The following is a 15,784-nucleotide window of genomic DNA, read 5'->3' as shown; positions in this document are numbered from 1 at the left end:
ACATGCAGCCGCATACAGAGAAGTACACCTTATAAGAGCCAATCTAATTCTATCCTTATGATAGGTGAACCTATGGTGATGGTGAACCTATGACACACGTGTCAGCACTGACACGCATGGCTATTTTTGATGACAGGCAGCCACATGCAGCCGCATACAGAGAAGTACACCTCATAAGAGCCAATCTAATTCTATCCTTAAATTTGTAAAACGCTCTACAAATTTAATATCTGCACGTTTGAGCATCGTTCACTCCATACCTCAGCATGGAATATACATTTTTCTTATTTAAACTATAAATATTGCAAAATTATGGGGGGGTTTTCCTCAAAGTTGACACCCCACCCAAGTTATGCTCAGGTTTTTGGCAAATTTTGACATACCAAGCTCAAAAGGTTGCCCATCACTGATCTATGGGAACACTCAGAAGTAGAAAAGAAACTGAGATAACAGAGATAGATACAAGAATTAACCCCAGTATCTGAATCTGGGGGAGTTTCCCCAAAGTCTACCTCTGGCCCTGCAACCTCATCAGATGGGTTGCCGGAATCACCACATCATTGTGAAATTGGCGCTGCCCATCGGGGAATATGGGGAACCTGTGTCCTCATGCCCTGCATTGCTTAAATTACTCATGGCCCCATCCCATTGGGGAATTGTTGAGCATCTGGCTTCCCTCCATTGATCCAATACCATACAGGAAACCTCCCATGTTGTCACCATGGTGGCATGTGCCTGTTTATCTATACTTTTGCAACAGAGCCCCACCAGAAGTAGCTGTACATGGGCTAGGCTATGTCGTAAAAGTATAGACAAACCGGTGCATGTTGCCAAAACGTACCCCATCTGATGAGGTCATTAGGGTCCCAAAATCATGAATCATTCTGGAAATTCATCAGAAATAGATCAGGATGGGGGATATGTTGTACAGATCTTTCAATATATTCTGATACATTCAAATATAGCTCTTTCCTTATTGATTTCCAGAGGATGCAATTCAGCATTGGGTGTTTGTTTTTTGTTAGGAAAAGAGTAGTCTGTGGGACTAGAGGTTCCAATTTTCCCAGCTAGTTCTGGTCTAGGCTAAAATGACAATATAAAAATATTCTAATAATAGCATCACACATGCTGGAAGTATAAGCAAGCTTGCATCATTTGCACAGTTGCTTCTTAACACAGAACTAAAAGGTTGATGTTAATTCAGAAAATGTGACTGCTTAACATAAATTTGGATTTTTATAAGCCTGGCAAATACCCTGCTTGAAGTAATTATAAACATATTTGTTTAGCAACCTATAATACTGAATTGCTTGCTTGCTCATTGTATATAAACAGCTTGGAAATGCTTCCTCCAGATGTGTCTGTACCTAGAAAAATGTGTGGTAGAAAAAGGTCATGTGAAATAACAATGTTGTTTTATGTGGACTTTTAAACCCAATTCTCATAAACATTCATTTAAATGCCTCCCGTGAATTTCAGTGTATTTTTAAGAATATGATGTGTGTGTATCAGATCCTGGGAAAATTATTTTTGACAACCCCAAGAATCCCCCTTCAGTATAGCCACTGGTTTGTCAAGTTTTTTGAAAAATGCATGAGCTCTTTTTCAGTCAAGATGTCAAATAGCTCATGCAGATCTCTCCCACTGCTTTATGATCAGGTCCAACTTCACCTGCCAACAGTCATTTAGATTCCTATTAACCCAAATGAGATAGGATTGTGTGTGTGGCAGTCCTTGAAATATGAAATTTTCCTCCTTTCACCCAGAGATGAAGTTGATATTCTCTCTCACATCCTTACAGTGGGGAAAAAAATGATCTGTTTGTTGTTGTTGTTATTGATGTCTCCTTTCTGTTTGATCTTACTTGCTAAATGTAGATCTTTGACATTGATCCACCACTTTTTTCCTGCAATTTTATTTTGTTTTCTTTTGTTATCTTTTCATTGCAGTTTTGAATTTATTGTTATTTAAACTATTACTGCAAATTTATTGAAAACTATTAAAGTTGATAAATAAACAAAAACATTTCCACTGAAGTGTCCTCAGTGAACAATTTGGATCTAACATTTTAATATTACAGCATGTAATTATCAGTTAGTTAGATAATTAGTATTATCAGCATGTTTTGCCACTTGTAAGCTTAGATTAGCATGACTTCGTTCAGTAGTGTCAAAGGCCACATTTAATCCAATTTTCTGAGCTCTGTCTTACAACAATTCCACAGAAGTTTTTTTTTTTAAGTAGAGCAATGACATACCCAACAACCACAAGAAGTTAGCAAAGACTTCCTTCCGCCTTCTCTCTGAGGAATCTGGAGTAAGATCAAGCAATACAGGTTGAGGAACCCCTATTCCAAATACTTGAGACCAGAAGTGTTTTGAATTTTAGATTTTTTGTAAAAACAAATGGAACATCTGTATTTGAAAATATGTACATTAACTTAATATCTTGGTGATGGGACACAAATGTAAACACTAAATTAATTTATTTTTTATGAAACACTTCATATACATAGCTTGAAGCTAATTTTATACACAATACTTTAAACAATTTTGTGCACAAAACATAGTGTGTGTGCATTGAACCATCAGAAAGCAAAGATTTTGTTGTCTCACCTACTCATGTGAACAATTTCAGATTTTGGATTTCAGAATTTTAGTGATGGGATGCCCAACCTGTATAATGGCTTCTGAGGAGAAAGTGCTTTTGTGTGGGGATGAGATCTGACTTCATGTATTCAATGTCAGCCATAGCAGTTGATATTCCTCTCCCCACTTAAATAATACTGCTATGGGGCAAAACTTGTTTCTAGAAAGAGCCTTATTTTCATCTGAAAGAAACAGTTGCCTTTAAAAACCATAGCTTCTAGGAAAGGTCCTAAATGAGTCATCAAAAACAAATACGCACCCATATGGACTTCCAAACATAACGTATTGTGTGTGGGAGAGCATCAGATCCTCTGTCCCTTGGAGACCTTTACCTCCATTTCCAGAATCTGCATTCTCAGCTAGTCCTTCAAATGCTAGCACTTCTGTCCTGATTATCAAGGATGAAGCCAATATGTTACAATTCTTCACTACTGTAACACATGCCCTTCCTCTCTCATGAGCTGGAGAGCAAGATAGGTGGGGCCATCCAGTTTAGAAAATATCAAGAAAGGACGAATGATCTCATCAGATGGAGGTCCTCAAGCCAGGGGTATCTGCAGGGCAAATCCAGCAGGCAGCGAGGGAAACCATTGTCCTGCACCCTGCATTGCCATCCCGCATGGGAAAGCATTACTACCTGACCTCCCTTCACATTTTCCCTGGCTTACTAGATGAGAACATGTGAAGCCTCCCATGTTTTCAGGGCTCCGTTCTAGGATGCTTGCAGGATGCAGCCAGGACAGAGCCCCACCAGAAATCGCCCAGTGTTATGTGCTGGGCTCTGTCTGGCTCCGTCCTAGCTCTGTTCTGCAAACGTCCTAGGATGGAGCTGAAGACTAATGTGGTGAAGTCCTAAGAAAAAAAATTGGGGAGGGGGGAGTCTTTGAATCCAAGCAAGTTGTATGATCAGTAGATCCATGTCACTCGTCTGCTACTTTGCTGTGAGAAGAGAAATCAAATATTTGGATGTTTCAACCAGTGTCCATTAAAACTGAAGTACAAAATGTGGAGGGTGAGATACACCAGCAACCCTACTTCACAAACTGACTAGAGCCACTGCTGACTTACTATCTTTTTCTCAGAATTCTAACACTTACTCTGTTCCATCTCATTCTCCTGGCACCTGCCTCCATCAGCCGATATATATATATATACACACAATTCATTCTCTCTGTGTCCACTGAGGATGCAATTCTTCACAAATTCTCTTCCCAGATAAAAACAATGAATAATTCCAGCTAGTGTTTCTGAGCAAGTACTATTGGCAGTTTGGGTTGGTGCAAAATTCATATGTGGTATTTTGTGTGTGTACAGAAAACCACATTTTCTATGCATGGAATGGCATCATATTTCTGTGAAGAAAATGCTGATTTCTTTCACCAAAAAATATTTTTTTTGTGCAGAACAACCAAATGCAAATTTTGCATATCATAAATTCCAAACTGTGAAAATTTTTCATCAGCCCAGTATCCCTTTTTGTGAGGGCTTCTGTGCACTTGAATATTTTCTGTCCCTAGGGCCAGTCTATAAGATTCATCAGAGCCAGGTGGTAGTGGAAATGGAGAGTGCACCATATTCATTATTGCCTTCGTAACAAGCGGCTTCTGCTTCCATCACCTCTCATAATTTCCAATTCCTTAAACCACAATTTCAATGAGAAAAAGACCCCCTGGAAGTCAAAACACCATGCAACAGGTATAACAATGTATCACCTTAACTATGGGCCCTTCTACACTAACCTATGAAGTGGACTCAATACAGCATCCTGGACTCCCTCCCTTTCCCCCATGTCAACAACAACAACAACACCCCTATCACTGGAGTTTTGGGGTGCACTGGCTGATGTAAGCATGTGCATTGCTTGCTAAGAGGACTGGGAGGGGGAGAGGAAAAGCTGAGGCAGCTAGACAACTGACACAACATGGGAGGGGACAGGAGGGGACTATCCCCTCACACTCCTGGGCCGCCTTGGTTCAAGTAGTGTGGGATGACTGTCAAGACAGTGGCCACCAGTTCCACTTAGAAACCAGCCCAGCTGTTATGACTGTCTCTAACACAGGGGACAACCCAAATCTAGCTCAGACTACCCCTTCCCACACCCCACACATCAGCTTAATCCAGGGGAAAGCCAAAGGAATATGGACTGGTTCCTAAGTGGAACCAGCAGCAGTTATCTTGAGAGCCATCCTGAGCCAGCAGTTATCTTGAGAGCCATCAGATCGGCTCTGTGCAGCATTTACTTTTAACTGCCAAGCCTTCATTTTATGGAATCTCATACTTATAATTTTTTTGGATACTTCCCTGAGCAGCTGGCAAATGAGTAAAAAAAAACAAAACCTCACCAAACTACAAATCTTAGCCTTTTATCTGCTAATTCTATGGCTATGTAATAACAATCTGATATAGTTTTGTGAAGAGAAGAAGAGTTGTTTTAAAGTATAGTCCTGACAGGTGAAAGAAGAGATAACTTGAAAAGATACCAGCAATAAGACAAATGTAATTGACTGACTATTTAAGCTACAAACCAATATTGCCCCACACATCTTTATCAAACAAAATTAGGAACTTAAGTGTAAATGGAAACTGCAGAACATAATATGTTATTTAAATAAAAAGGCAGGGTTGTAATCTGTCTAGAAGAGGAGGACATGAAAGTCACATGTGTGAAAAGATGGGAACAGTTATTATTATTGTTATTGTTGTTGTTGTTGTTATTATTATTATTATTATTATTATTATTATTACCCTGCTCTGTCTCTCCTAAAGAAGATCAATATACAGTTTGGAATTAGATTTATTGAAACCTTACACTTTGCCAACTCTATATCGAGCCCACATAGTATTACCCATATAATGGGTATTCTTCTAACTACTGTGTAAAATTAGAAATGTAGACTGAGATCTTGTACCACCAGCCACAGCTACAATGGAGGAGCTGATGCCAACTTATGATGATCCTGTCTCTTGTGCCACATAACACTGCAATCAAAAGGTTTCTGAGATTTGTATGAATTGGGGCACTGGGAAGTGATGGCTACAGCACCCATCTGCTCATGGGGCATATTAAGACAGGAATCTGGAGAGATCTACACAAGGTTCTTCCTCAATTGCTTGTCTCAACACACTTTGCAACCTGGAGAACTCAACAGTAGTCATTTCACAGTTTCCTGATCTGCAGTGCATTGGAAACCCTTTAGCTGGGACACTGCTTGGCTCAAGAAGTAGGTTTTTGGAATTAGGTAATTAACAACCTTAAATAGGAATACCAAAAGTTACGAGCTCATAAATCTGAATTATGATCTCGTAAATATTGAACAGGATACTCATAGGAATATTTTAAAAAATTATTTAAATTAAATCTTACTTAGAGTATGTATAAATCTGACACTGATTGCAAAACACATTCTTTGGACTACACCTGTCTGTGAATTATCAATGCAGTCCTACATTTAAAAATGGCATATATATTGATGCAAACTGATTGGGAGAATGTGTACATTAGGGGAAATTGCAAACAAAAAAAAATACTTTTAAGAAAATGCATACAAACTGAATAAAAATGCCCCTGGCTATTTTAAAAGTCATGGAAGGATGAGGACATAGGATAGACGTTTCTTATGAATGAGCATGTGCAGACCTGAAACAGATCCTTAACCAAGGCCTAAAATCAAGTCCCTGTATTTGACTACTGCACTTTTCAAGCTATAATGACCCTGTTATTATGCTTTATCCCTACATTGCTATATGATCTATGCACCTTTTTGACCAGCCTATTTTCTACCTTGTTTGCACACCAGCCCCCCCCCCCCCCCCACATGAGACAAAGTATTTTTGGTTGTTGCTTATGATGCTTGTCTTACTATTGGTATAATGTTTTGTTTATATATCATATGCTATGTTTTTAACTGTATGTGTTTGGGCTTGGCCCCATGTAAGCCGCCCCAAGTCTCTTCGGAGAGATGGAGACGGGATATAAAAATAAAGTTATCATCGTCGTCAACATCATCAGATCTAGACTAGAAGGGGAATAGAGCAGGGAAGTTGGAAAGTGATACTCCAAATTACTATTCTATTCACTCCACTATTCCTCAATACAGTTGGATGGTTTCAAGTCATTTCTGACATAGTGACTCTGAGGCAAATCTATCACAGGGCTTTCTTTGCAAGATTTTTCCAGGGTGGAGGGGTTGTCTTTGCTTTTTTTCTGCAGCTGAGGGAATATGACTAATCCAAGATGATGCACTGGGTTTCTATGGTCAAGTGATGATGTTGAACCCTGGTCTCAAGAGTCACAGTTAAATACTCAAACCACTACAACATGCTGGCTCTCCCTCACCCCAGAGCCAATTTCACTAACATGCTGATCTGTTTTCTTCCATTGTGTGAATATCTTAACAGATCTCTACAATAGCACTACAAAGGCCTTTCTGGTTCACAACAAAAGTACCATGTTATCTCTGTTTGGTGGGGAGATCAACTTGCTGATTACCAGTCAACAATTTCTTGCACAAAGGACTCATCCGGAAGTGGAATTATGAAAAGGGCGGAGAGCCTGTACCTAGAAACAAAAAGCACAGAGAAGCAGCCAACTTATTTCTTTAAAGAGTCAGTCAAAAGACTCAGCTCTTTGCAACTTGTTAGACAGGTAAGGCAAGTCATGGAGCGAGTATGGTGTAGTTTGAGTATTGAATTACGACTCCGGAAACTAGGATTCAATTCTTTTCTTGGCCATGGAAACCTACTACGTGACCTTGGGCAAGTCACACATTCACAGCCCCAGAAAACCCTGTGATAGGTTCACCTTAGATTTGCCATAAATTGGGATTGACATGAAGGCATACAACAACACAAGATAACAGATTATACTGGGCCAAATTCAGGCTGTCAAGGACAACTCAAGGGAATATTTCTTCTACTACAATGTGAGGGAGAAGGGCAGCAGCCTCACCTCCTATTTATTCCATGTGATCCAAGTTCAATTCTTGTTCTCCAATTGCAACTTGGAAACCACAACCACATGGCAGAGACACAGCAGACCACTACAATAAAAGAAAGATTAGTCATCACTGAAGGGAGCCTGTGCTCTTATGCAATATTTGAGCTAATGTGCCCCTTTGAAAACTGTGGATGTTTGGGAATGACATGCCTCTCGCCAGTCTAATGGGATAGAACACATTGGATAAAAGTCACATTTGAAGATAACAAAGCTGGCCAAATTCTTACTACTAGGAGCCAATTCACACGTTTGAGTCCTGTCAAGCTGGGACTTCCCAGGTTCTGATACCTACATTGACCCTTCTTCAGTGAACAAATGCTATTGCTGGGTAATCTATACAGTATTTATTTTATTATTACATTTGATGTGTCTTTTTCTTCAACATTTCTAAGGATCTGCATCTAGGCAGGAAAATGAAAAGCACAAATATATGATGGGTGTCACCTAGGCTTGAAAACAGTATATGTGAAAAGAACCTAAGAGGTCTTAGCAGACCACAAGCTAAACTTGAGTGAACAATGTCATGCACCAACCCCCCACCCAAAAAAAAACAAACAAAAAAAAAACCCCAGTGAAACCTGCTTCCACTTTATCCTGCTTTGGTCAGATCTCTCCTTGAATATTGTATCCAATTAAGGGCCCCACGATTCAAGAAGGATATTGACAAACTGTACATGTCTATAGAAGGGCACCCAAAATTATAAAGCTCTGGAAAACCTTATGAGGAATGGCGTAGGGAACTGGATATGTTTGCCTTTGAGAAGAGAAGACTAAGGAGTGATATGGCAGCTGTATCTGAAGTTATATCATGTAGGCCAGTGTTTCCCAAGCTTTTTTTGACCAGGGACCACTTGACCAGGAACCACTTTGACCAGGGACCACTCTTCAACATTAGGACCAAAAGAGTTATGAATCAAATTTTGGTCAACTTTAGATTTGGTTTATTTGGGGTCATAATTCAGAAAATTGCATTGGATAGACCACATCAGCTCTAGCTTCTGATACAGAACATATGCCATCCAGTAGTCACCATCTGCTCATCCACAGAAAACCATATTTAATAAGCCTCATCACTATAAGAGGGTTTCACGAGAACACTAACTCTCATTACAACGGTATAGTAACGGTGAGGCCGTAGACCATATTTTAGTTTTTGTGGACCACTCGTGGTTCACGGACTACAGATTTGGAATTGCTGATGTAGGCAGAGCAAGCTTGTTTTCTGTTGCTCTGAGAACGTAAACATAAACCTATAGGTCCAAATTACAAGAAATGAGCCTCAATATTGGGAAGAACTTTCTACTGACAACAGAATAGTCTGACTTGGGGGGTTGTAGGCTCTCCATCTTTGAAGATCTTTAAACAAAGGTTGGATATGCATCTCGTAGGTTTGCTTTATTTGTATATTCCTGTATGGCAGGAGTTTGGACTAGATGGCCATTCTGGTGTCTTCCACCGCTATAATTCTATGATTTTATGTTGACAGGGTCCAAACAATGTGACAACGCAATCCTGTACATGTGCACTCACTTGTAATTCCCACTGAGGTGAATTCAACTTATTCTCAGTAAACAGGTATAAGATTCCTGTCCAAATATAAAACGCTGGATGGTGACTGGAGAATTTCATTATATTTGCTGTCATCTTAATTCATTATATGTCTACTTCCTTATTTCAAAGCATGCATAAAATTATTTAAATTAGTACAAAGTAATTTGCTTTTAATTTAATTTTGTTATTATATGCCAACAGTTGAACATAACTTATGGTGATTTTCCCATAGAATTTTTAATATGTGTGTGTGTGTGGGGGGGGGGATTTATTCAGAGGAAGTTTACTATTGCTTTCCTCTTAGGCTAAGAGAGTGTGCCTTGCTCAAAATTTCCCAATGGGTTTCCATGTCTTACTGGGATTCGAACTCTGATATCCAGGACTCTGACATTCAAACCATTAGGTCATACTTACTCACATATTTTTAATTCATATTTGGGGTTGTTTCACTTATATCAAAATCTCTTCTTAATGTTTCCTTTCTTCATTTGAAAACAACATGTCAATACCTTCCCAGTTCCACTTTATAGCATTTATATGAAAGATGATTGTTGACACCACAAAAGCTTTCCAGCCTTTGAGCTCTTGAAGTAATCCATAAGAGTGATAGAAGATCCAGCCGCAGAGATATTGAAAAAATAATCCTGAATGGGAAAACCTTTCAAGAAAAAAACAAGCCAGATACTTTTTGCTCTCTTTATAGTTGGAGAAGAATGTATAATTTTTTTCCTGCTTCAATTGGCAGTATGATTTGAATTATTTGTTTCAATTTTCCACTTGAGATCTTATTGAGACATTTCTGGGTACGTAAATTTGTATCCTTATTCCAATTATAATTTTGCTATCACCTGATAATCATAATAAGAGGAGATATGGCGGCCCTAAATAACCTAAGACCAAGTTATTCAACACAGTTCTGCAGCTGACAGAAAATAAATGAGGTTGTTTTCTTAAACTTCCACTGGAGAACGGAATAGAATATGATTGCAATAGAAGAGAGATGGGCAACTAGGTAAGTTTGGGCGACTTGTTTTTGCTTCCAAGTCTTTCTATGGGATTCACTCTATTGGAAAACCACACTAAAACATTTAAAATAAAACTGGAAGTTGCTTCCAGTTTTACGTTCTGGAAGTTATTCTGCAAGTGGTTGGGGCCACTGACTCCACCAAACAAATACAGAAGAGAAGGAACATAACATCGGACACATGAACCAGAAAAGAGTATCACATATTCTTGTCACAGATTCATTGCTAGTAATTCATAGACCGTTACAGGTTTGCCAGCAATTTGAGAATAGATGCTTACAGCAGCTAATCTGTTGTGCCTACAATTTGGGCTTCCTTGCTTCATCATCATCAGAAGCAGCAGCAGCAATAGATTAGAGTGGGGGTTCTCAAACTTTTTCTGTCGTGGAGTCCTTTTTGAAGCAAATGTTTCTCATGGAGGCCCAAGAAATGTGTGTGTGTGTGTGTGTGTGTGTGTGTGCGTATACATACACACATACATATATGTATATGTGTATGTGTATCAGGCATGGGCAAACTTTGTAACAATATATTGTCGAATGCTTTCATGGCTGGAATCACTGGGTTGTTATAGGTTTTTTGGGCTATATGGCCATGTTCTAGAAGCATTCCCTCCTGATGTTTCATCTGCATCTATGGCAAGCATCCTCAGAGGTTGTGAGGTCTGACCTCACAACCTCTGAGGATGTTTGCCATAGATGCAGGTGAAACATCAGGAGAGAATGCTTCTAGAACATGGCCATATAGCCCAAAACCCCTATAACAATCCAAACTTTGTGACACATTGTGTTTTATAATTTGACAGATGGGCCAGGCCAGTGGTAGATGGATGGAGAGTGTTTGTGTGAAAAAAACATGAACAAATTCCTATGTGCACTGCACATGTCTCGTTAGTAGTGTAAAGATAAAAAAAAGGAAAGATGGAAAGAACACAATATTTTCAATGAAGAACAATTTTAACCAATATAAACATAACAGCATTTCAGTCAAAGACCCTAGGGGCCATCCAGTCCAAACCCTTCTGCAATGCAGAAAAAACACAATCAAAGCACCTCCAACAGATGGCCATCTAGTCTTAATAATAATAATAATAATAATAATAATAATAATAATAATAGGAGCAACATCAGGGGCCTCCTGTTGGCAAGGGGGAAAAGGCTTTTGGGGATGAGGGAGGTGGGGAGGGGAGAAGGGAAGATGAAGAGGAGGAAAGTATGGATCCCTCAGGATGCTTTGCGAAGCCCCAAGGGCTCCGCGGAGCACACTTTGAGACCCACTGGATTAGAGTATTACAAACTCCATTTATTATTTACTTTTGTCCTATGTTCTGAGGTAGCATTCCTTGCATTTTGATTTTTCCATAATACTGCTCATCTGGGAAGATTCTAGGGAAGGAAGATCAGCTTTTCTCATAGTTCAGTGTAGGAGCACCAAGGGCTACTACACTGCACCTACTTTTGCTCATCCCTACAGCAAACTTTCCTGATGAATCAGCTCATGTTCAACTACTTTCCTCAGTTGTCGTCAGACACTTCAAAGAAGCCTGAAATCAGGACAAATAGAGATTGCAGCATATTTCCCCATTACATGCACCCATTCTGTAGTGTTCAGAGATCCATGGTTTCTGAACATGGAGATTCCCATTAAATTTCCAGTCATTTCCTTGTTCAATATGAGAATGTCATGTGCTCCATAGTAGTTCCCCCAGGAAGAAAATTAGCATGTGAGCCAACTGAAGTTGTCCATCCCAACTTAAATCTATATTAACTAAAATGAGAGGTGGGGAATGAAACTGGTCGACCAAACTGATACTTGTTGCCACTCAAATATCATTATATAGTACGATCCTGGAAATCATAAGGCATCCCTCACCCCCTTTTGGTACCTGAAATAGGGAAAAATAACCAACCCTATATTTTGACTATACTTGAGCCAGAAGGATACCATACAGTAGCACTGGAGGACGTAGAGAGGCCCACTTCTGGAAGGGAATATTTAGGTGCATGCGTAAGTGAAACCATGGATTTTGAGTCTGCAGATAAGAGGGTTGTATTGTACCTAGAAAACACTGTCTTTGATGTAGATATGGACAGCTGGGGTATGGATACTCTAATGTTCACAATAAAACTCTAATGTTCACGATAAAAGGCCATCTGTATTATAAACCTTCTAAACTTGGCACTCTCTGATATGTTGGACTACAACTACCATCACCTTTAGCCACCATGCCCAATGATATGCCAATTGCGGGTATGGGAACTGTAGTCCAAGGCAGCTGGAGGGTGCAAGGTTGGGCAGCATTTATGCTTTGGGGTATATGAGGCTAATTTTGGTGTGTTTTGAGGTGGGGGCAGGGCTGCTTTAAACCCAGATCAGCTGTTTTTAAAACCGGAAAGTAAAGTAGAAGTTGAAAACCAAAGTAATTGATTTGCTTAATAGTACTATGAATTCCAGGAAGCCCATTTCCACAGTCAAATTGTTCTTCAACCATTAACTACATCCCTTAGAGAGTCTAGGGGAATTTCTGGAATTTACCACATTTTTAATTTTTCTAAAAATAAGATGGAACACAGTAGTCAAGTGAGCGTGGCCCCAGCGAGTGAGTAGTTGCCTACTCTTCTTTCATTATATCTGATGGATTCACAAACTAGTTTCCCAGTTTGAGGCACTAGGCTTATCCAAAACTATCTTAAAAAGAGAAATATAAGAGACCTTTGGCTTAAATTTCTGAGTATAGCAGATGATAAAAAGTTAAATCCCCTACATAAAAGTCTCATTATCTCTCTACTTATGACTTCTGCTTTGGAGACATCCCACCTGCTGATTTTCTAAAATCAGGCTGTATGCAGTCCTAGCACCAGTGTGCTTAGCAACCTGTTTTATTAGAAAAATTAGCATAGCAAATGTGCCTATCCCAAGGGTTTAGTCAAACCAGATTCCTTCTACCCTATGTGGCACTTTTGTGTGTCAGTAGAGATTCTTTTAATAAGTATCCACCTCCCCTTCAAGAATTAGGTATCTGATGCATCTTAAATTGTTAAGTTCTCCTAGGGCCCTTCCACCCAGCCATATAACTCAGAATATCAAGGCAGATAATCCATAATATCTGCCTTGAACTGGGTTATGAGTCCACACTGCCGTATATCCCAGGACCCTTTCACACAGCAATATAACTCAGAATATCAAGGCAGAAAATCCCACAGTATCTGCTTTGAACTGGGTTATCTGAGTCCACACTGCTATATATTCCAGATCAAACAGATAATGTGGGATTATATTCAGCTGAGTGGAAGGGGCCCTAGTTTGTGGCTTCTAATTCATCAATGAATTTTTGTTATTTCTTTACATCACATTTACAATTACTCTCTCTCTCTACACACACACACTCACAACTGCATTGCATACAATCTTAACAGAATACAGATATGAAACCGATTTCATTCATGCACATGGCCTAGTGCCATGGGAAAGGGGCTGAAGATGCATAAAGAAAAGCTACACATGGCCAGGAAGGTATCCATAAAATGAATTAATCATAGGTGCTTCCATAGAGTCTGCACAATGATACTTCAAAATAAGCATCTCATGAATGATTGCCGAAGAAAACACTGCTCAGACCTGATGAGGCTCAAGAATTTTGTTCATTCTGCATTTTGAAGCAAACAAACCTGATCCACAGCTTGTGAACTAATAGACAAATAGGGAAATAAAGTACCCTTTGGATTTTATACCTCTCCAAATTTTTCAGTGTCATTTTGCAATCGCACATTGAATTAAATAAATCTGACAAGATGCAATTGGGATAAACTGCATTTATAAATCTATATGTTAACAGAAATCAGGTATAGGCAGGGAAATATGTCTCAAACTTAAAAAAAACAAAAACAAATTGATACTCAAATGAGATGAAATGGAGTTCCAGGCAAACACATAGGAAAATGGCCCATACTGGAAAGAGACCCCATTCAGAACATCCCACTAAATAAAACCTTAATGACTTGAAAACTAAGATTCGAAGACGGTAACACAATAGAGACAAACACCAATAACATTTCAAAATTCCTCCCATTCTAAACTGATGACTACTTTCACGCAAAACTATAGCATGATTTATTTTGGAGTTTAATTTTTCTACACACCACAATGCCTTTCCCCACATACCTTTAGATTCACAGACTGCCAAATACTGAGTATAAAATCTGCCTAGCATCAAATTAAAGCGCACCTTTGTGTTTATGTATAGGTACGCTCATATATCCATTACTTTTTTTTTTTAAAGGCAAGTTCAAACTTACAGAAACCTGGCACCCCGGTGCTCTCTGCATTTTCACCTCTTGGAGATGGCACTGGAAAGTAATAGCGACTCACAGTGACTGCTGGCTATAGATGTTGCTTCTGGTGCTTTATAAAAAGGTGTCATCTTCATAATGTGTAAGGTGGAGCAAGGACTGAGGGGGTTGGCCTGACAGATGTAAATATTGCACACTTTATTCAATTGAATTGCATTTTTTCCTGCTACAGGCAGAAATGTTAATGAAGGAGAAAAGGAAGAAGAGAAGAAATGAGATGCTTCCTGATCCTGCTTTACCATCCTTGAAAATAGTAGCAGGGCAACTAATTCTGATTTAACATAAATCAGCAGCATACACCTGCACCAAGGATGTAACTTCCTCACAAATGACTGGCCCCCTTAATAAAGTTGGGGCTCCTGACCTCATAGGGGTTTATCGTAATGATGGTGACTACAAGGAAGAGGGCAAAATGAGGTCAATCTTCTCATTGTACCTTGAAGGAGCCAGTGGTGGTGCAATGGGTTAAACCCTTGTGCCAGCAGGACTGAAGACCTACAGGTTGGAGGTTCAAATCCGGGGATAGCACGGATGAGCTCCCTCTGTCAGCTCTGGCTCCCCATGTGGGCACATGAGAAAAGCCTCCCACAAGGATAGTAAAACATCAAAACATCTGGGCATCCCCTGGGCAACATCCTTGTAGACGGCCAGTTCTCTCACACCAGAAGCGACTTGCAGTTTCTCAAGTTGCTCCTGACATAAAAAAAACTACCTTGAGACACCAGATCTGGCCATAGTTGTACACACTTCAGTCACATCCAGTTTGGATAACTGCAGTGCTTTCTATGTGGGGCAGCCTTTGAAGATAGTTTGGAAGCTTCAAATGGCCCAGAGATCGGCAGCCAGGTTACTAACTGAAGTGCTGTACAGGGAGCAAACAACTGCTATGTTACAGCAGCTCCACTGGCTGCCGGTCTGCTTCCATGCTAAATACAAAGTGCTGGTCATTACCTATAACACCCTAAACAGTTTGGGCCCAGACTATTTGACATCCCTCATCCTTGTTTATAAACCTGTTCAGACTCTGCAATCATCAGAGGGGGCCCTCCTCTCAGTACCATCCCTGTCCAAAGCGTGGCTGGTGGGGATGAAGCCGACAATGACTATTTTATTGTAATTTATTGAAAAGCTATATTTTTTATATCTTAACTGCCTGACTATGTTTCATGATGCCATTGTCTTTTATTTTGTTTTATGTACAGTATGAATGTATTA

At 39.6% G+C, this 15,784-nt stretch overlaps 1 protein-coding gene across 1 annotated transcript in view; it reads right to left on the bottom strand.

Moving 5' to 3' along the window:
• The window catches only part of LOC132774080 (uricase-like), a 49,306-nt gene extending 34,690 nt beyond the window's left edge, over positions 1–14,616 (bottom strand). Inside the window, exon 1 of the mRNA XM_060773833.2 lies at positions 14,516–14,616. Coding sequence (XP_060629816.1) covers positions 14,516–14,545 — 30 coding nt within the window. The 5' untranslated portion in view covers positions 14,546–14,616. The remainder of the gene's footprint in view (positions 1–14,515) is intronic.
• Between the last annotated feature and the right edge of the window lie 1,168 nt (positions 14,617–15,784).

This window comes from Anolis sagrei, chromosome 4 (assembly GCF_037176765.1).
Source record: "Anolis sagrei isolate rAnoSag1 chromosome 4, rAnoSag1.mat, whole genome shotgun sequence".
Classification (NCBI taxonomy): domain Eukaryota; kingdom Metazoa; phylum Chordata; class Lepidosauria; order Squamata; family Dactyloidae; genus Anolis; species Anolis sagrei.
This window is presented reverse-complemented; position numbering and strand designations above follow the sequence as displayed.